Genomic DNA, 22084 nt, shown 5'->3' with positions numbered 1-22084 from the left:
GGGTTGGAGGGGGACTGGCATCAAACTGTGGAAGGGAAGAGCTGCTGGTGGGAAGATGTTCCCTGACTTAAATTTTGTTTTTTATTATGTAATATTTGAGAAAGCTATATATAAATACATGTATAATAAGCACGTTGTGAAGACAGTAAAGTGACACCGGCCAGCATCATACCCAGACCATTCCTGATACTCGGGTGCCTTTCTGTGTCCCCTCCCCTGTTTCCTCCTCCCCTTTCTGAGGTCGCTGCTGTCCTTGAATTTTATAGTTATCCTTTCCATATTTTAAAATTCCTTTAAAACTTTATTGCCAGGCAGCCCCGGTGGCCCAGCAGTTTAGCGCTGCCTTCAGCCCCGGGTGTGACCCTGGAGACCTGGGATTGAGTCCCACATCGGGCTCCCTGCATGGAGCCTGCTTCTCCCTCTGCCTGTGTCTCTGCCTCTCTCTTTTTCTCTCTGTGTGTGTCTGTCACGAATAAATAAGTAAAATCTTTAAAAAATATAAAAATAATTAAAATAAAACTTTATTGCCTTTATGTGTATCTCTAAATAATAAGTTGTTTAATTTTGTTTGTTTCTGATCTTGATGAAAGGTGGTGTATGCTTCTGTTATCTAATTCGTCTTTGTTTATAAGATTCCTCATGCTGGGATGCCTGGGTGGCTCAGTCGGTTGAGTGTCTTGCCTTTGGCTCAGGTCATGATCCCAGGGTTCTGGGATGGGGTCTTGCATCAAGTCCCAGCTCAGGGAGGAACCTGCTTCTCCCTCTCCTACCTGTTCGTGCTCTCTTGCTATCTCTGCCTCTCTCTCAAACAAACAAACAAACAAACAAACAGATATCTTGGGGAAAAAAAGATTCCTCATGTTGTCTGGGTAGCTTCACTTACTCATTTTCACTCATTCATCCATGATTTGTATATAATTCACTATGTTACTGTATATAATTTATTCATCACTAATTTTGTTGAAAGATACAAAGTTTTACTTTTTTTTTTAAACAAGGATTAGTGATTTTTAAAAATGCTGTCAGGGCATTTGTATACCTCTCTCCAGGTATTCATTTGTAAGAGTTTTGTTAGAGTGTGCCTTGGTCAGGATTCTCTAGAGAAACAGAACCAATGGGGAGAGGCAGAGAGAGGTAGATCGATAGGTAGGTAAGTAGGTAAATAGATAAAGAAGAGACAAAGAGGAAGGAAGGAAGGAGATTTATTACAGAGATTAGCTCATGTTGTCTTGGAGGCTGGGAAGTCCCACAACCTGTGATCTGTAAGCTGGAGACACAGGAAGCTGGGGGTGTCATTCACTCTGAGTCCAAAGGCCTGAGAACTAGGAGTGCTAATGTCTGAGAGCAGGAGGTGGATGTCTCAGCTGAAGCAGGGATAGTGAATCAGCCCGTCGTCGTCATCTTCTTCTTCTTCTTCTTTTTTTTAAAAGCTTTTATTTATTTATTTGAGGGAGAACATGAGCAGGGGGCCAGGGAGAGCAGAAGGAGAAGCAGACTCCCCACAGGGCAGGGAGCCTGATGCAGGGCTCGATTCAGGGACTCACTGGGATCATGACCTGCGTTAAAGGTAGATGTTTCACCTACTGAGCCACCCAGGCGCCCCAAGCACTTCCTTTTTTGTTCTTTTAAGACCCTCAGTGGAATGGGTAATGCCCACCCTCAACATTGGAGGAGATCATCTTCATTCAGATTTTGGGTTCAAATGCTCATCTCTTCCAGAGACATCCTCACAAAACACCCAGAAGTAGTATTTTACTGCTGTTATCTCTTAGCCCAGTCAAGCTGACACATAAAATTAATTATCAAAGTGCAAAATTAATTATCAAAGTGCTTGGGCAGCCCCGGTGGCTCGGCAGTTTAGCACCGCCTTCGGCCCTGGGCGTGATCCTGGAGACCCGGGATCAAGTGTCGCGTCTACCTGCATGGAGCCTACTTCTCCTGCCTGTGTCTCTGCCTCTTTCTCTCTCTGTGTCTCTCATGAATAAATAAAATCTTTAAAAAAAAATTATCAGAGTGCTTATTTAGGGGGTAGAATGGCTGGGTTGTAGGTAACTCAAATGCTCACACAAGATAGTAACAATTTCCCAAGTGGTTGTTCCCGTTTATATCCCTGCCAGTGGTGTTTGAGTTGCGGTTACCCATATTCTTGCCCACATTTAGCAGTGGGTAGGCAGAATTTGAATTTGTTTGGGAGTGGGAATGAGTAAGGTAGAGAGAAACGGCAGTGCCCATCAGGTCCCACCAGGACAGGAGAGCTGGAGTCTCTTTCAAGAAGAATCAGCCTGTTGAGACAGGATTCTCAGACAAGGCTGCATAGGTGTAAAAGTTAGGTGGGGTGGGGGTTGTGGAAGTCAAGAAAATTGCTGCCAGAAATCTCTTTTATAAATTTTTTTTTAAGATGGCATTTAAGACCATGCACCTTTTACTTTATTTTTATTTTTAAAATATTTTATTTATTCATGAGAGACAGAGACACAGGCAGAGGGAGAAGCAAGCTCCCTTATAGGGAGCTCGATGCGGTACTCGATCCCAGGACCCTAGGATCATGACCCAAGCCAAAGGTAGATGCTCAACCTCTGAGCCACCCAGGCACCCTCTTTTATAAAAAATTTTTTGAGAGGGAGAGTGGATTTCATGGGACTGGGAAGAACCAGAGAGTGGGTAAGGTTTCAGATGGTCTCCTTGAGAAATAAGGGTGGTGAGCTGTCAGGGTGTATGGGCTGCAGCTAGCCTGAGGTCCTATTGGAGGTGGAGACATGGCTGTGCTGTGGCCCTGACCTACCCAGCACCCAGCACTTTCTCTTCAGTAGCATCCCTGCATCCCCAGCATGTATGTGCTTGTTGGACCAGGAGAAAAAGGCAGGGCTGGTTGGGAAGGGGAAGGGTGGCTGCAGAGGCCCAGTAGAAGCCAGGCCTCCAGGATGCCTGCTTGACTCCACCACTCCATACCCCATCCCACAGGCATGCACCATCCCTTTCGCTTGACACATGCATGCATCCACCTCAGCCACAGCCACTTTGTCCTGGCTCCTGTCTCACCTAGCTCAGCGTTTCTACACAGGCCTGGCACAGAATAGGCCCCACATGGATGGTTTTTGGATGAAGGAATGAGCCTACCTTTAATTTATATCCAAAGGATATAAATATTTTAGGACCTCAAAACATTTACAAGTATTCATCCTACACAGTAGCGTTTACAGCTTGGGAGGCTGTGGATGTATTTTTGTGGAATTCAGTGAATTTTCTGACAGTTAAAATAATTTTTGTTTGTATTCTGGTAATGGGGAAGGGCCTGCTATGTATCAGAGGGTTGTTTTTTTTTTTTTTTAAGATTTATTTATTCATGAGAGAGAGACACATACACAGAGGGAGAGAGAGAGGCAGAGACACGGGCAGAGGGAGAAGTAGGCTCCATACAGGGAGCCTGACGTGGAACTTGATCCCCCGTCTCCAGGATCACGCCCTGGGCTGAAGGCAGCACTAAACCGCTGAGCCACCTGGGCTGCCCTATCAGAGGGTTTTTGCTCCTGCCTTCTGTGACCTGCTGAGCCTGGATGCCCTGCTTGTCAAGGCCACTGAGGAAAGAATAGAGGTTCTCTTAATACTTAGGTTCTTCTCTGAGGCCAAGCAAAGACCTTCCAAAGCTATGGCCTGCTCTGTGCAGGAGAGATTGAGACAGGCAGAGAGGTGGGGTGGTCCAGATGTTTTGTAGAGAGATTTCCAGGGATACAGGCCTAACTCAGAAGAGCCTGCTACTTAGTAGTCAGAACCAAGCCTGTGTTGAATTTAGCATTTTGGGTTCAGTTAATCATTCATCTGTCTCTTTAAAATAATGTTAATTTGAATAATTATTTCTGGTTTTTAAAATTTTAAGTTGTAGACCAGCTTGGGTTTTTATAATTACACAAAGGCTTAAAAAGTATAAATTATATTGCATTTTACACTTGTGTATGTTTAAGTAATGAAAATAATTTAAGTCTGGTGTGAGGGGGATCCCTGGGTGGCTCAGCGGTTTGGCACCTGCCTTTGGCCCAGGGCGCGATCCTGGAGTCCCGGGATCGAGTCCCACGTCGGGCTCCCGGCATGGAGCCTGCTTCTCCCTCTCTGCCTCTCTCTCTCTCATAAATAAATAAATGTTTTTTTTAAAAAAAAAAAGTCTGGTGTGAGGATGTGAGAGATGGTATTTGGGAGAATTACTGTTTTCTGTGAAGGGGTCTTTGTAGCACATGGGCATCCTGCCTCAAGGAGGACTACTTGTCAAATTAAGTAGAAAAATTCTACTTAAAAATTTTTTTTCTATTTTTCTGTTTTCAAGCTTGATCATTTTATTTTTTATTTATTTTTTATTATTTTTTTTAAGCTTGATCATTTTAAAGGCTTTCTTTTGATTCTGGGCATGAACAGTTGTATCTTGGTTCTCATATGTATCATTGAATTGTAAGTCTTGCATTATATGCTAAGGAGCCAGATTCTCCCAACAGTTACCGTGCTCTTGGGTCTTATCAAGGCATATGGTCTCAGTTTAAACCAGTCATTTAAGAGTTTGCTAATATTTGTTCATATCTTGAATGTTTGCCCTGTTGGGTCTTGGCTCCTAATATAAACATATAAAATTCCTTTGTAATGAACATTGTAAAAGTGGTTGCTGATACGGTTTGTTACCACTGCTCAGAGCTGTTAGATTGGGAATACAGAACTTGAATCAGCCACATAGAAAGATAATCCAGGGGGACCTGGGTGGCTCAGTGGTTGAGCATTTGTCTTTGGCTCAAGGCGTGATCTCGGGGTCTTGGGATCAAGTCCCACATCGGGCTCCCCGCAAGGAGCCTGCTTCTCCTTCTGCCTGTGTCTGTGTGTCTCTTATGAATAAATAAATAAAAACTTTTAAAAAGAGAAAGATAATCCAAATGGTGGTCTCTGGCTTTTCTTGCTTAATATAATGCTTCTGAGATTCATCTGTGTTGTTGTATGCATCTACAGGAAATTCTTTTTTACTTCTGAGTAGTATTCCATTGTATGCACGAAGCACAATTTGTTTATCCATTTACCAATAGAAGGACATTCGTGGTTTTTGGTTTTGGCTGTTAAGAATAAAGCTACTAGGGGCTCGCGCCCCTTGCGGGCGGTGTCGGCCTCAGCCAGCGGGGCGGGGTGGGGGGAAGGATTGGTGTCGAGGTGGCGGTGGCGGTGGCCTGTGGCTTCGTTCCCCCACCCCGCCTCGCCTGTCCCCCACCCTCTGTCCAGGTACCTAGCGCATCCTGGCGCGGAGGTTTAAAGACCCTTTGGGGGTCACCCGTCCGCCTTGGGGCGGTCGGGCCCACGGGGAGAGTCCCCTCTCCCCCAGACTCCACTGCCCCGGGCCCCGCCACCCCGCATCCCTGGTGTGGTGTGGGGTGGGGCAGGTGGGAACCCCCTGGGCGCCTGTGGAAAAAAAAACAATAAAGCTACTAGTAACATTTCAGGGGCGCCTGGGTGGTTCAGTCGGTTCAACATCTGACTCTTGATTTCAACTCTGGTCTTGATCTCAGAGTGCTGAGTTTAAGCCTTGCTTATGGCTCCACCACTGAGTATGGAGCCTACTTTCAAAAAACAAACAATAAAACTACTAGTAACATTTGAATACAAGTCTTTGTGTGTACAGTTTATTTCTCTGGTAAATACCTAGGAGTGGAATTGCTAGGTCATAGGGTGAGTGTATGATTAACATTTTAGTTGGAATTTTTCAAAGTGCTCATACTATTTTCCAGGCATGTATGAGGGTTCCTATTAATCTGTATCCTTACTGAGGCTGGACATATTAACAGTCCTTAATTCTTTATAGTAGCCATTCTAGTGGCTCATAGTGCTATCCTGTGATTTTGACTGGCATTTTCTTAATGACATGCTGGGCATCTTTTCATGTGTTCATTTTTCACCTATATCACTTTGGGGAAGTGGCTGTTCAAATCTTTTGCCTATTTTTAACTAGGTTGTTTGTCTTACTATTATTGAATTGTGAGATCTCTATAGTATATTCTGAATATAAGCCTTTTATCAGATATGTTTTTCAGATATTTTCTTCTGGTGTGTGGCTTGTCTTCTCATTACAGAACGTTTCTTTAAAGAGCAAAATTCTAAAATTTGATCAATTTCTAAATGATTCACGTTTCTAGTGTTCCATGTAAGTAATCTTTGCTACCCAAGGTTATAAATTTTGTCCTGTGGTTTTTTTTTTTTTTTTCTAGATGTCTTGTGTTTTGAGCTCATATGGTTGCTCTGTGATACATTTTGATGAAGTTTTATATCTTTTATAAGTAAGGTTAAGGTTTACCCTTTTTGCATGTGGATATCTACTTGTTTGGGAACTATTTGCTGAAAATACTATTTTTTTCCTTGTTAAATTACCTTGGCATCTTTGTAAAAAATCAGTTTTATTTTTTATGTGTGGGTCTACTTCTGGATTCTGTCTTCCACTTTACCTATATACTCATCCTTTTGCTAATGCCATACAGTCTTGATTCTTGAAGCTTTTTACAGTAAGTTATGAAACTAGGTAGAAGTTCTCATTTTGCCTTTTTTTCAACAGTGCATGTAAAAAAAAGAAATACAGAGTTTTTTATTGACTATATCCTTTGAAAGCTCATTTATTAATTCTATTGGTTATCTGGTAGGTTCCTCAAGATTTTCTTTTTTTTTAATTTTTAAAAATATTTTATTTATTTATTCATGAGAGACACGCACACACACACACAGAGAGAGAGAGAGAGAGAGAGAGGTAGAGACACAGGCAGAGGGAGAAGCAGGCTCCATGCAGGGAGCCCGATGTGGGACTTGATCCTGGGACTCCAGGATCACGCCCTGGGCCGAAGGCAGGCGCTGAACCACTGAGCCGCCCATGATCCCCCTCAAGATTTTCTACATAGATGAAAATATATCATCTACAAATAATATAATTTTATGTATATAAATAATATATATATTTTTTCCTTTCCAATCTGTATGTCTCTCTCTTTTTTTTTTTTTCCTCTTTGTCTTACTGCATTGGCTAGGACCTCTGGTATGATGTTGAATATGAGTGCTCTGAGCAGACATCTTTCCCTATTTCTAGTCTTAGGGGGAAAACAGTCTTTCACTATTAAGTGTGATGTTAGCTGTAGGATTTTGTACATCAGGTGGTCTCCTAGTTTTAGTTTGCTGGGGGTTATCGTGAATGGTTATTTAATCTTGGCAGATTCTTTTTCTACATCTCTTGAGGTGATCAGAGTTTTTTTTTTTGAGTTTGTTAGCAAAATTAATTATGGTAATTTTTGAGATGTTGAATGGACCATGCATTCCTGTGATAATCCACAGTTGATCATGATGTATTATCTTTCCAATAGGTTGCTATATTGGCTTTGCTGGGGTTTTGTTAAGGACTATTTGATCTGTATTCATGATGGATAATAGCCTAAGTTTCTTGTCTCACAATGTCTTTGTGTGGTTTTGGTATCAAGATAATACCTTGTAGAATGAACTAGGAAGTATTCTCTCTTTAGTTTTCTGGAGAAGTTTGTGGAGAGTTGGTATTATTTATACCTTAAATGTTTGGTGGAATTCACCAGTGACCTGGAGTTGCCTTATTAGGATGGTTTTCATCTATGAGTTCAGTTTATTTGGTAAAGGCTATCTATCTCTTCCAGTGTGTTTTACTAATTTTTGTCTTTAAAGAAATTTGTATAGTCATTTTACAGTTTATGTAAGTCAAGTCATTATGCTCTATACCTGCATAGAGTTATATAATGGTGTATGACAGTTATATCTCAAGGAAATTGGGGAAAAAAGAAATTTGCCCATTCTGTGTATCAAGTATATTGGCATGAAGTTGTTCCAAATATTCTCCTATACCTGTCTTTTTAATTTCCATGGAATCTATAGTGATATGCCCCTGCCACTTTTTCCTGATATTAGTTGGTTGAGTTTTATCTCCCCCCCCCCCGTAATAACCCCGGCTATAGGTCTATCATTTTTATTAAGCTAAGAACCATATTTTAGTTGAATTGATTTTTCATTTGTCTGTTTCATTAATTTTTGCCTTTAGGTTTATTATTATTATCTTTTGACTTCATAGTTAATTTCATAAAATTCTATTTAAGCATGTCTTCAGCTGCATCCTCCAAATTCTGCTATGTTATGTTTTTCATTTTTATGAAATCATATTTTATGATTGCCCTTATTGTGATTTATTCTTTGACTCATGAATTATTTAGAATTGTATTTTTTAATTTCTAAATACTTTGGCATATTTTCCAGATATTTTTCTTTTTTTATTTAAACTTTAATTTTAATTTATTTATTTGAGAGAGAGCAAGCATGCACGAGCTGTGGGGAGAGGGAGAAGCAGACTTTCTGCTGAGCAAGGAGCCCCATGCTGAGCATGATCCCAGTATCTTGGGAGCCAAAGGGAGATGCTTCACCTGCTTCACGGAGCCACCCAGGTGCCCCCTGCCCCCCCCCAGATATCTTTTTCTAATTGAAATATAATTGACACATTACATAGGTTTAGTATATAGCATAATGATTAATATTTGTGTATATTACAAAATAATCTCCAATTAACATGTCACCAGTTACAAAAAAAGGTTTTTTCTCCTTGTGATGAGGACTTTTAAGATCTATTCTTAGCAACTTTCAAGTTTGCAACACAGTATTAACCAAAGTCATCATGCTGTACATTATATTTCCATGAATTATTTATTTTATAACTGTAAGTTTGTACCTTTTGACCCTCTTTTTGTTATTATTAGCTTAATTCTTTTGTAATCAGAGGACATACTTAATATATTATTTAATTTTTAGAAATCTGTTAATTTGTTTTATGGCCAGTTTTGCTTAATGTTCTGTGTTCATTGGAAAGAATTTGAATTCTGTTGTTGGGAAGAGTGTACTGAGAATGTTAGTTACTTCAAACTGGTTGATGGTGATGTTCACATATTTTGCATCCTTTGTGATATTTTTGTCTAGTTCAATAATTGAAAGGACTGTTGAAATTCCATATGTAACTATGGGTTTGTGTATATTTCTCCTTTTAATTCCTGCTTCATGTATTTTGAGCTCTGTTCTTAGAGTGCTTGCATATTTACCAGTTACTGTTTCTTGTTAAATCAATCATGTTGTTATTGTATATTTATTTTATTTTCATCATGATTATCTCCTTAATTGCTGCTAACATCCCTTGTTCTGAAGCCAACTTTCTCTGACGCTTATAGAGCCATCCAGCCTTTTTAAGTTAGTATTTGCATACAATTCATCTTCCAACCTGTATTTTTAACCTACTTGTACAGTCTTTATAATCCGTCGTAGAAAGCATGGTGGCTCTTGCTTCTTAATCCAGTCTGACCATCTCTTCTAATAATTGGAAATTTTAACTATTTCCATTTAATATAATTATTGATGTGTTTGGATGTAGTAAATCTACCATCTTGCTTTTTTCTCCTCCCTCTCATTTTCCCATCTGTTGTCTGCTACTCTTTCCTACTGTTTCCTTCTTTTCCTTACGATTAAGTGAATTTTTTCTTTTTCTTTTTTTTTTTTTTTTTTTTTTAAGTAGGCTCCACACCCAGCATGGAGCCCAACACCGGGCTTGAACTCACCATCCTGAGATCAGGACCTGAGCTGAGATCAAGAGTCAGTTAATGACTGAGCCATCCAGGCGCCTCTTGAGTATTTTTTTATTCTATTTTGCCTCCTCTTGGCTTATTAACTATCTCACTTTGTTTCATTATTGTTAGTGGTTATAGAATTCACAATACATATCTTCAAATTTGCAACTTCTACTTTCAAGGAATATTATATACTTAATATGTAGTATTAAGGGCCTTAAAATATTGCACTCTGAGTTCCACCAGTTGGGTAGTTGTCTGTTTTTCTCATATACATTACAGACTTTGCCATACATTTTTATTTTTGCTTTAAATAGTTAATTATCTTTTTTAAAGCCTTTTAAAATGAGCAAGGTCCTTGCCCCCCACTTTTTGGGTTGGTGCTCATCACTCCTGCATGTAACTCCATTCGTCTTTGGCTCCTCTTCTGCCTCAAGGACTGCTTGTAACAGTTTTTATAGTACAGGGAAGCTTCTGTTTGAGAGCTTTTCTTTTGCTTTCATTTTAAAAAGTTATTTTTGTTTAAAATTCTTTGGTCATTTCTTTGCTGCCTTCCCCGGTTTTTGTTGAAAGCATGTTGTCATGCTTGTCTCTGCTCCTGTGCATAGAAGGGATGTTTTCCTCTGCCTGCTTCTCAGATTTGTACTTCATTGTTACTTCTCAGCCCTTTTTAATGTGTCTTGGTGTGGTTGCTTTCTGTTTATTGTGCTTTGGTTTAGAGGAGTTTTTAAGATATTCGAGTTACAGTCTCATCAAATATGGGAAATTTTAAACTATTTCTTTATATAATCTTTTTGCTGAGACACCATTACCCACATGTTAGAGTTTTTAGAAATGCTTTATTTTTTTGTCTTGTTTCTTGCTGTGCCTCATTTGAATTTTTTATTGTTTCAGATTTAATACTCTACTGTAAGATATATTTTTCATCCCTAGAAGTTCCATTTGCTACTGTTTATACATCTTCACTTTCTCTCCTCTCGTGTTTATGTTTTCCTCTACTTTCTGACACATAGAGTTTATAATCACCAGTTTCCGATTCTTATCCATTGGTTGCTTCATTTTTGTTATTTTAAGATGTGTTTCTGGGTAGCCCCGGTGGCACAGCGGTTTAGCGCCGCCTGCAGCCCAGGGCGTGATCCTGGAGACCCGGGATTGAGTCCCGCGTCGGGCTCTCTGCGTGGAGCCTGCTTCTCCCTCTGCCTGTGTCTCTGCCTCTCTCTCTGCATCTCTATGAATAAATAAAATCTTAAAAAAAAAAAAAAAAAGATCTGTTTCTGTTGATTGGTTTCCCTCATGGTTATGTGTTGTATTTTCCTTCTTGGTTTTGTCATTGGATGCTGGACATTGTGTATTTTACATTGTTGAGTGCTGGGTTTTGTTATATTCTTTTAACTGTGTTAGACTTGGACAGAACAAAATAACTAAAGTTAAATCTGTGTAAGATGAGTACTAGAAGGTGACACATTTAAGGATGTACTATGTAGTCATCATGGGCTATTTTAAAGGGCTTCATTTCATCCCTTGTCACCAGGAAATGTTACTTTCCAGGTTCTTGGTTGCTGTTCTGAGTCTGTCCTGTGTGTCAGGCAGCATTGTTGGTGCTAGTGTACAGCGGTGAGCAGGACAGAAAGGTTCCTGCTCTTGTGGAACTGATCTTCCAGTGATGAAGACAGGTAAAAACAAAACAACAAAGAACAAGGAAAACACCAGGATTTCATGTAGCAGTTTGTGAATAAAAGATTAACAGGAGTGACTAAGGTCAGTCATTTGAACAGGGACACTTTGGCGCCAAGAATCGACTGTTAACTAGTAACAGAAGATCAGCTGCGTAGATCTGGGAAGGGAACACTAGAGTCCAGCCGTGGGCAACCGGGGAGCCCCCACTATCAGGCCGGGTCAGCTGTAGGAGAGGACTTCAGGCTGGACACCCTTGAGAGAGGCTCTCTGGGTAGCAGAACAGCTATTGAGAAGCTGCAGGCCAAGGCCTGACAGGCTGTCACGGGAGTGGGTGTGCTCAGTCCTGCTCCAGCCCAAATGGCCAGTCGCTGCCACCTGTGATGTTCCTCCAGCGCCCCCTGCCGGCCAGGCCCCTGCATGGTGCCAAGCAGCTATGGTGCCAAGCAGCTGGCCAAGCAGCTATGTTTGCTGGGTGCTTTGTTGGTGCACACAGCAGTGCAAAGAAGGGTGGATGTGGGGCAGAGAGAGAGGCAGGAATGCTGCTACCTGGCTCCACCCGAGTCCCTGCTGAGGTATGACTGAGAATTCTGTCAGCCTGTCAGGCCGTTCACAGATTGAGTGGATTAGTAATCTAGGCAAAGACTCAGTGAAAGAAAAGCTTTTAAATGTGTCCTAGGAAACCTTGAAGATGGGTAAGAAGTTTAGAATCTGCTTCTAAGTGGCATGGAAGGTTCTGTGCAGGGGAGTGACAGGGTCTTACTTTCACCACCACTCTGGCTGCTGCTTGCAAAAGGGCTGTGAGTGTAGATGGAAATGGTGGACTGGCTGGGAGCAGTGGAGGGAGAAGCAGGAGTGAGCTGTGCATCTGCTGAGCATGGGAGTCGCATGGGCAGCCTTGCTGTTTGATTTGAGGGGGCTGGAGGAGAGATGAATCCTCCTTTGTGCAGTGCACTGACCTGCTGCTCTTGGGGGACAGCCTGGTTCTGCCAGCACTGCTTTCAGACCTGTCAAGCCCTTCTAGTCGCTGTGGGTATTAGAATCCTCTCACTTTCAGGTGCTCTGGTCCCATTTACCGAAAACCTGAGTGTCACCGTTCTAAGGGCCTTCGTGGATCACCAAGGGCATGTCATGGGGTGGAGGGCAGTGGTGCTTATCTTGCTTCCTTGGCCCTCCCAACTCTGCCTGGCTGGAGAAGGGGCTTTGGGCCAGAGTTATTCAGGGGAGGTCTCCTTTCCGGGCTGTCTGTGAGTTCTCTTTGGTGACCAAGGCCCAGGGTCCTAACAGGTGTCCCACAGGTGAGTGGCTCTTGCATATAAGAGGCCCTCCTTTAGGTTTTCCTAGACCTCAATGGGGAATTTGCACCAGACTGTCTGCCATGGAAGGAGGTGTGACACCTCCCGCCCCTGCTCTGCCCCCTGGTGTAATTCTGGGACATACTCACCCAGCAGGAACTTTTTCAGGTGGAGCTGTTTGCTGACGCAAGCCCCAGCCTGCCATGTAATAGAGGCTGCTCCCTTCCGTGTCCATGTGCCCAAACTCCCAGGGGGGCCCTGACAGGCCTGGTTTCCCTGTGCTTCATCTAATAGGCGGCTGGGGTGGTGCCACAGGTGTCCAACCCCTCTGTACAAGCACCCGGCAGACGCCGCAGCCTCTCAGGTCTGGTCTCTGTTCTGTTTGTGTGTGTGCACTCCCTTCAGGGGCTGCTCCCCTGGCTCTGCCCTTCTACTTAGGCTGTTGGAGCGATGGCTTGGGGCTAGCTACCCTGTTACTACCCTTTCTTCACCACGGGGATCATCTGTTCTAGGACTGGAGCCCACACGTCTGTGTTGTAATAATAGAGTCCCTCTCAGGTCCTGTCACTGAGGGACAAGGTGCCAGTTGGGTGGGTGTGGGGTCATGTCCCAAGACAGGAGAAACCAAGATCGGAGGGGGGTTGGGTGGGTGAGGGCAAAGATTGTATTTGTGTTACCTGTAATGGCTGTTGATGGGACCTTCTAGGGGCTTTTGGGTCCAGTCATGAGGGTTGGAGCTGGCATGAGTGTTGGGGCGTCACTTGGAGGAGGCGCCCACTGCGCTGATTGTTGCATGTGCTGATTAGGACCCTGGTAGTGGAGCTGCTCTTTTCTAAAGCATGAAAGAAACTTACTGTCTTCATGAGGTTATGGTAGAACTGTCCGAAGGTAAAAAATAATTGGTTGGAAACAAAATTCTTGAATGTCCAAGAGAAAGTTATGCTGATGATGTCATTGGAGATCTTGTCAGTGTCTAGGTTTAAATTTGTTTCTAAAAGGTATTTTTCTATAAAAAAATAAAAAATAAAAAAATAAAAGGTATTTTTCTGACATGTTAATAAATTTGTACCGTGAACATTTGAATATAGTTTATTCTGTTCTCTTTTTAAAGCAGGGCCAAGACTTTCTTCTTCACTCCCCTCTTGGTGGGTCCCAGCCGGAGGCAGGCGGCGGGAGGCTAGCCCTCGGTGCACAGACACTGCCCTCAACGGGGCTGGGCACTGCCCCCTCGGACGCCGCGTGCGCCTGTGAGGCCTGCAGCGAGCGCAGGTACCGGTGTGTGCCTGCGGGATGGATGGGAGCAGGGCCACTCTGACATGCTCTGGAGCTGGAACGGGAAAGGAGCCATTTCCGTAAAGACAGCAGGCATTTGAGCCATCCCTGAGTCTGAGGAGCCTGGTGGTCACGCAGAAGAACAAGATGGATGTGGATCTTTGGGTCCCTACTGAGGGCTGGCAGGACCAAGCTAGTATTCAGGGAAAGGAGGCAGAGCGAAGTCATTAGAATCTGAGGCTGGCCTGCTGGAGAGAGAGCTGCCTCTTAGAATCTGAGGCTGAGCAGACTGGCACTGCAGTGGCTGCAGGGCAGAAGGGAAGAGAAGCTGGGACTTGGGGGCTCTGCACTCAAGTCATCACAGGAGCTGGTGCAGCCAAGTGGGGAGCAGGGGCTTTGTGGGGAGTGAGAGCTGCCTACTGGGCACCCCGAGATGGAGGAGACCATCAGCATTCCCGACAGGAGATGCTAGGTGTGGTTCCTCCTGTTGTGTGAGGAGGGTCTATACTCTCCTGGGGTCTGGGGGATTGGACAGCTGCAGGCACCTGGAGCTTGTGCTGGTCATCAGGCCTCCCTGTGGCCATAGCAGATGGGAGCCAGCTCCAGGAGCTGAACAAGGTGGAGGGTGCTGGTGGGAGTCTGTCCCCCATCCCCTCAGGCTGTCTGGAGGGTGATGGGTGACCCAGACTGTCCACTAACCCTTGACCTCCTTGCTCTTGTGCCGTCTCACAGAGAGATTTCGGCAGAGACGGACCGGGAACCTCAGCAGCTGCAGAACTATTGGTCAGAAGTGCGCTACATGGTCCGCTGCATTTACCGCCAGGCGGGGACCCCACTGGCCGACGACCAAGACCAGAGTCTCGTGCCCGACAAGGAGGGGGTGAAGGAGCTCGTGGATAGGTACACGTTGCCCCCTGCGTCATGTCCCTTCCTCACCTGCTGCCCAGGAAGCCTCCCCTCTGTTTGGGGTGGGCTTTCCTTTCAGGACCCAGTAAGCTCGGCTCCACTTGCTCAGCCCCAGCTGCACGGCCAGTCTTCAGCAGAGGGATTGCCAAAAGCAAGCCCTCTGGGTAGAGTTTCAAATTCTAATTCTGATGAAATGCTAATTGCCTTTTTAATAAAATGAATCGACATGTTTCTCTCATTTCTTAGTGTAACAGACTGTAACACAACTTTCCAATCTTTACGGTGCTAGGGATGATGCTAAGCACTCTCTCAGGCAATCAACCCATGGAGGACAGGCAGTTATCCCATTATGGGGGCAAGAAAGCCTGACCTTCTGAAAGGTCAGGTAGTTTGAGAAAGTGCATGTAGTGTGAGTGCAGAGCCAGCTGTAGCCAAGCCTGTCTGTGTGGGTGTTTCTTAGCGAGGAGTGGCTTACAGCTGAGTGTCTGTTCTCCAGCAGATACCTTGTGCCCAGTGACAATACAGAAGTTGAGATGGGCATCATTTTTATTCTTCTTTAGAATTTGTAACATCTTTTTCCCTCTTTTTTGAGTGTTCCAAATAAAAGGAATGCATTTGAGCTAGACATTTCAAGGGTCAGTTCTCCTTTTGGTTTGTTTTTCTTGTGTTTTGAATGGGGGTTTTAGAAACTGTTGTTTTCTGTACAGCACAGTTTATCCTGGAGCAAGGAGTAGTGCTTGGCCGTGGGTCCTCTTAACAGATGGATGAATCAAGCCAGTGTGTTTGGGACCTGACTGGTAAACCCCCAGTGTTACAGGATATGGCTCCGGGTGGTAGGTGTCTGCTCTGGAAGTTAGGTTTCCTAGTGTGTGTGAGGAAGAAACATGGGACCTGCCATTCAGGCATATGACTTCATAGACTACCAATGCTTAGGAAGCTACTGGAGTCAAATAAGCAGTTGAAGGAAAACACTTGGCAGACACTAGTAGCCATGAGAGCTGTTATGGCAGAGGGTAAAGGTGGTAATGGGAATTGCTGGGGTTTGGGAAACAGCATCACCCTGTTAGTGAAATACGCTGTTAAGAATGTGGAAATGTTATGCCTTTAGCTGAAAGTGTGCCTGTATCAGATATGCTGCACTTTCCTTGTCCTTGCATCCAAGAGTGCTGTTGTCTTTGTCGTTTGTGGGCTGATAGACATCAGGAGAGGGATGTTTGTAAAGCCCGTTTCTGGAAGTCTGTACAGCTGGTGGTGATAATCCTTGCCTCCTCTTTGTGGCCCTCTGTGTCCCACATGGTCCTGCTCTATGCTGCCCTCAGACCATTCATCACTGCGTTCCAGCTGTGCTAGCTTCCCACCGTTCCTCTGCTGGCCACACTTGCTCCTGCTGCAGGGCCTTCAAATTTGCTCTTCTCTTCTTTCTGCAGTGTTCTTCCTTTCTCAGGGTTGTTTTTTCTCCCTTCCATTGTTCACATTACTTTTCAGAGTCACCTTCTCAAGAGGCCACCCTCTCTAAGACCCCGGGGGCCTCCCTGCCATCACTGTTTATCCCTTTGCCTTCCCTTTTTATTATGTTCCTGCCATTACCCAGAATTCCATCATCCACTTGCATATGCCATAAGCATCATAAGGGTGGAGAGTTTGTTTCCTTAGCTTCTTCACTGCTGTGGCTTTGCCATCTTAGAATAGCCTTTAGCGCACATACAATGGTGTTTGTTGAATGTATATGTGAATGAGCCACCATACCATCTTTTAGCATGTGCCTGCCTCTTGGTCATAACGACTTTTTAAAAAATCTACTTGCAGAAGTACCACATGGCCATTTCATTAAATTTCTAAGATACAAAATGGGCAAAGAAATAAAAAATAAAATGGATGTTTAATTGGCCATGCTAAGAGGCATCCAGTCTACTGGAAAGTTTGGTTGTTTCTCTGTCATTTGAGTCTTCTGTGGCATTCCTTTAACAGATGAAATGCATTCTGTTTCACAGGGTAGTTGGGATTCTTAACACTAAAAAACTGATAGATCTTTCTGAAATGTACTGAACCCAGTGGAAATTCCATAAGTCTTTCTGTTTTCTGGCCACGTTGTGTGGAAGGCTTCCTATGCCCTATTGCTAGGTTTTAGTCCCCTCTTGTTTTTATAACAAGGGGGTGCACTAGCATAAAACTGGACTAGAAGGCACTATCCATTCTTTTCTCTTGACCAGATGTGGTGCCCTGAAGGTAAAAGGATCCAGGAACTATGGAGAATCTAGGAACCATAGCTTGATAGGTTTCACCACTCGTGTCTGATAAAGTGCTGGCCTTGGGTGCTTTTTCCTGATGGCTCCTCACAGCTGGGTCCTGTCCTCGCCCCAGTGGTCTTGGGTCTGTCTGCAGGCCAGTGCCAGTTTCAAGTGCCCAGTTAGAAGTAGCAGCCACTTTAGTAGATTAGTTCCAGGTTAGGAAAAACATTCATAAAAATGTTAATTGCTATTGTGGCCCTGGTGAAAAGGCACATATTAATTTTTTCCCTTCTCTTCAATTTAGAGATTTTATTTTATACATTTTCATTGTTTCTTTGGTGGGATAACTGAAAAAGAAACATATTGCTTCTACGGTTTCCTCTGATTATAAAAATAATACAAGCCCATTTGGACTATATATTGAATTCCTAGGAAGAAGGACAGAACAGTCTACTCTAGTCCTCCAAGCCAGGTACCACCTGTGCTGGAATCGTTGCTTTTCAACCTAACATACGGGCATTGAAAATGAATTGTTTTCAGTCTCCTGTGTTTTTAATGGTCCTGTGGTTGAGAAAGTGCATTCTTCTCAAGACAGCTGCTGAGGTCCTGGTGTGGACACTCTGCCACCTGCTGGCCACGTGAGTTCCAGTGTTTTACCCAGCCCGTGTGGACTTTGGGGTTCAGCTCAATGATTAACTCAGTAATTACTTGAGTTGGTACATGTGAGACACAATGCTAGTACAGAGTAAGTTTGGTGTAAATACTGAGCTTTGTCAGCTGATGCGCTGTGTTGAGCAGGGTGATGGCACCTCTCACAGGTTGTTGAGAAGATGGTGCTTGTTGCTGTTGTTGGATGGGTGCCTGCAGCTTGCTGGCAGAGCAGTTCCGCAGAGGGCTGTGTGTGTGTGGGTCCCAGGTGAGTGGTGACACTGTCTTCTCTGTGCAGGCTCTGTGAGAGGGACCCCTACCAGCTGTACCAGCGATTGGAGCAACAAGCTAGGGAGTACGTGCTGGAGATGAAGGTCCGACTCCTCCGGCAGCTGTCGGCAGCATCTAAAGTGAAAGCGCCGTCTGCCCTGCAGGGCCCTCCACAGGCACACCAGTTCATCTCTCTCCTCCTCGAGGAGTATGGCGCCCTCTGCCAGGCGGCACGCACAATCAGCACCTTCCTTGGCACACTGGTAAGAGAGAAAGCCACCTTCCTCCAGTTCTGTCGGGCAGAAGTCTAGTGGATGACTGTGGTCGCATGAGGTGGTGCTGAAGCTTGTGTGTGGTGGGTCTTGTGCACCGTCATGGGCACCCCCTTTGCGGCGTTCAGGCATGAAGGAGAGAATCTGAATCCTCTCTCCCCCCTTTCTCTTCTCTCTGGACTTTGCGGTGGGATGAAAGTTTAGCATGGACTGATATCTGGGTGATACATTATGGGAATACAGTGTGAGATCTTGAGGCCTAGGAAGTGAAAGAGGGGGACAACATGAAGTGAGGACCCACGTGTGTGTTAATAGGGAGAAAAGAGAGAGATGGCTTCTGTCTTAAGCTGTTAGCTCTGTTGTCGGTGTGCACACGGACTTGCTCACAGTCCTTGATCCCACAATCCAGCCCTGGGTTGACAATGGGTTCACAGAGTCAGGTCAGCACCCCACTGGTAGTCCTACTGAAGGAGACAAGCAAGTGTGTCCTCATGGGTCTCTGACCACTTCACAAGGTGAGTTAGTATATGTGGGTAGGAGGCAGCATGTCGTAGAAGCATGGCCACTGGAAACCAGCCAAGCTGGGTATTGGAACCCTCAGGCAACCTCACTAGCCGGTGCAGCTCCTGCTTGCAGGGAGGCCATGCTCCCCAAGAAACCCGTCATTCATGCTTTCCAACTGCTAGAGAAATACTGATTTGCCAGTAGTCTGTGGAGTTGTCATTACCTGAATTTTGTTACTAAATGATATTTCATTGGGCTAGTTTTGGATACTTTCTTACTGGTAAAACTACGTTTTGAAACAAATACAGTAACCATTATTTCCTGAGATTTTAAATACAATGGTCTTTATGTGATTCTAAAATTGATAGACCTCCTGCTAGGAAAATTTATAGATGTCCAATTTTGCAAGTAGTTTTGGGCCTGGGGCTCATGGACTTCCTTGGGCATCCCTGCAGTAGACCTTGCCATTTCGGTAAGTGACTCTGACAGCCTCCAGGAGAGCGTGCATTGTGAGAAAAGGAGCTGCTGAGTCGGGAGGGACTACTGTTTGTGCTTCAAGATTAGATTCTGGGATTGAATGCCCACCGAGCAGGGCCAGGCAGGCCTCCGGTGCCTCAGTCCTTCATGTCACATCTCACACAGCTCTCCTTCTTCTGCCTCGACTTACTGAAAGTACCCATTCCTCAGCACCACCTCCTCTGGGACAGCACCCTTGGACCTTCCTGAGTCTGCTGGGAGAGAAGCTCGCCAAGGTGTGAAGAGTGTCACTCTGCTCCCGGAACCTCGTGCAGAGCAGTGAAGAGCGCTACCACTGTGCCCTGGATGGTTCTTAAGCCCAGGCCCTCTGCAGGCAGTTAGAGGGGAAACACAGTTTTGAAGCAAACAGAGATTGACTTGGACCCTGCTTATTGGAGCAAATTCTTAGCAATTTACCTAGAAATATTTTCTTATGGTTTGGAAAAAAACTCGTAAATGCTCAGAACAAAATATAGTTGTTTGATCAGTGATTTATGTCACTTTCACTATACGCAGAGGTACTCACTTTGGTTTCCAGTGGTACAGCAGACGAGGCACCCTGAACTCTTCCTTCCTTCAAGGGAAACGACGGAATTATCAGATAACATAAACTGGATAAAAGTTTTTACAACATATTGCTGAGGTGGCATGAAAGGCAAGAAGCCTTGGGGGTGAAAAACAAACCGAAAGCTGGAATTCTGAGAAATTGGTGCGCTCCAAAGCCAACATTCACTCCAAGAACTTCTGACCCTGAGAGACACAGGAGGTACAGCCCGAATCCCACCCTGGGTGGCATCGGCACGCAGTTTTGGGCCACAGATGGCCACCTCCTTGGTGTGAGGGTGAAGGGGAGGCCCTGGCACTGGACAGACAGCAGGGGCGTGGGCCCATTGTGATCTTGGGGTGGGTGGAGGTGAGGTACCGCCACCCAGAAATTTTGTCATAAGCCACTGCCCCCTAGGTTTGTGGTTTCAACAAGTGCTATTGGTGGGGTGTGAAAACCTCCCAGGCCCACATGTCATTTTACAGTGGTCAAGACTGTCAGTGAGTCAGGCAGTGCAGTGCACAGATGCTGGGCTGGGCATCATCTTAGGTACCAAGGTACCCTGTCAGGCCACAGAAACTAACCATGATTTCTTGTTACTGACTTACACTCAGTCTGTAGAAATTTCCTTAAAAGGGCAGCCCGGGTGGCTCAGCGGTTTAGCACCGCCTGCAGCCCAGGGCGTGATCCTGGAGACCCGGGATCGAGTCCCATATCGGGCTCTCTGCATGGTGCCTGCTTCTCCCCCCCGCCTGTGTCTCTGCCTCTCTCTCTCTCTCTCTCTCTCTCTGAATAAATTTAAAAAAATTTAAAAAAAAATTTCCTTAAAAGTCTCTCTTATGGTTGGAGTGTTCACATGAGGATCCAACAAGATTGACAAAATTATAACAATATCCTTTTAGGCCCACGCAGTGATCTTTGTGGTATACAGAGTTAACAGAGCTAAGTTAAAATGCAGTTAAACTCAGGGTCTCAGGACAGTAGTTCTCAGCATTTTTGGACTTAGGGTCCTTTCAGCTTAGAAACTGAGGACTCAGAAGGGCTCTGGCGCTTGTAGATTTTATCTATCAATATTTGCTGCATTGAAATTAAAAGAGAAACTTAAAACTATGTATTAAATCACTTTTAGAATAATAAACCCATCACATAACACAAATAGCACATATTTTTAAATAAAGAACCATTTTCCCCAATATATTTAGTAAGAAGAGGAGCATCATTTAACATTTTTGCAAATCTTAGTTTCTGTATCCATAGAGGACACATAGATTCTCCTAACTGCTCTGCACTCACACTGTTGTCATAGGGTGCTTTGGCTGAAGTTCTTGAAGAAAATTTTGCCTCACACAGATTTGTATTTGGAATAGAGAGGAATATCTTAATAGTCTTTTCAGCCATTCTTCTCTGAGACTACAGCAAAGCCTGAGTGCTTCTTAATGTTTGGTTGCAGTGTAGAATCTGAAAGCATGTCCCTGAGCTGACCACACTCTGTCACATCAGAACCAGTGGTGCAGCCAGCCCACGCTTGGAATGGATCTGCCCACACATGTTTTTCGAGCATCATACATTGGTCATTTGGGATATACTGGTTCACCAAGTAATTTAGTGCAGACCTTCCTGATGATATTCAGTAGAAAAAAGGACCTTTGTTATTGTCACCATTGATCCTCATCAGAATGGAGAAGCTTTAAGGCCACAGTGGCAGGTGCAAGTTTTCCAAAGTTCTAAGTTTTGCTTAGATCTTATATTGGCCATAAATCATATCATTTGTTTTCCTTAAAGCAAGCAGCAAGGTGGCTTGCTGCACAAACCCTTCCAAGTCATTCTCTGCTAACTCAGCTGGCTTCTCTGTAAACAACATCCCCTGTTTTTCTGAATCTGTGGAACCCAGAGTACATGTAGACATAGACAGGTATTTCTAAAAACACGACTTTCATGGGAAAAGCCTTTGTGGCTTTATTCTGCACTACCCTGGGGATCAAACAGGATGATAGGGTCACATTTTAAAAATTTATTTAAAGTATTAAAATAGAACTGGACTACACTTGGGCTGTGCCTTCCACCATCTAGAAATTCCTTGCCTGGCTGCAGTAATCATGAAATCTAAATTTCCATCCACGAGGACAGAAGAATCTTGAATATCCTAGTATTTCTCAAGGTCTGGTATGGAACTTGATTCTAAATACCTCCTCTTTCTTCTTCCAGACCCCCAAAACTCTTTTTGCAGTTGAATGTAAGAAGTAAAGCTAGTTTGGTTAGAAAAGCCTCAGTGTGAGTCATTAGCGAGCTTTTTCTCCCTGCCTCTGGCTCAGGCAGCTCTGAGTCTCAGCCCCACTCA

The 22084-nt window shown here is 44.2% G+C and overlaps 1 protein-coding gene across 2 annotated transcripts in view; it reads left to right on the top strand.

The window, feature by feature from the left end:
- FAM193A (family with sequence similarity 193 member A) overlaps positions 1 to 22084 on the top strand; it is a 165369-nt gene that overhangs the window by 76802 nt on the left and 66483 nt on the right. The window contains exons 3-5 of one of the 2 annotated variants that reach the window (XM_041751330.1): positions 13701 to 13855; positions 14591 to 14758; positions 17939 to 18173. In XM_041751330.1, coding sequence (XP_041607264.1) covers positions 13701 to 13855; positions 14591 to 14758; positions 17939 to 18173 — 558 coding nt within the window. Of the gene's footprint in view, positions 1 to 13697; positions 13856 to 14590; positions 14759 to 17938; positions 18174 to 22084 lie in introns of both variants that reach the window. The other variant, XM_041751328.1, reaches the window with a different exon arrangement.

The sequence above is a fragment of the Vulpes lagopus genome, chromosome 4, assembly GCF_018345385.1.
Source record: "Vulpes lagopus strain Blue_001 chromosome 4, ASM1834538v1, whole genome shotgun sequence".
Classification (NCBI taxonomy): Eukaryota; Metazoa; Chordata; class Mammalia; order Carnivora; family Canidae; genus Vulpes; species Vulpes lagopus.
Note: the sequence above shows the minus strand (reverse complement) of the source record. Positions and strands in the feature narration are given on the sequence as shown.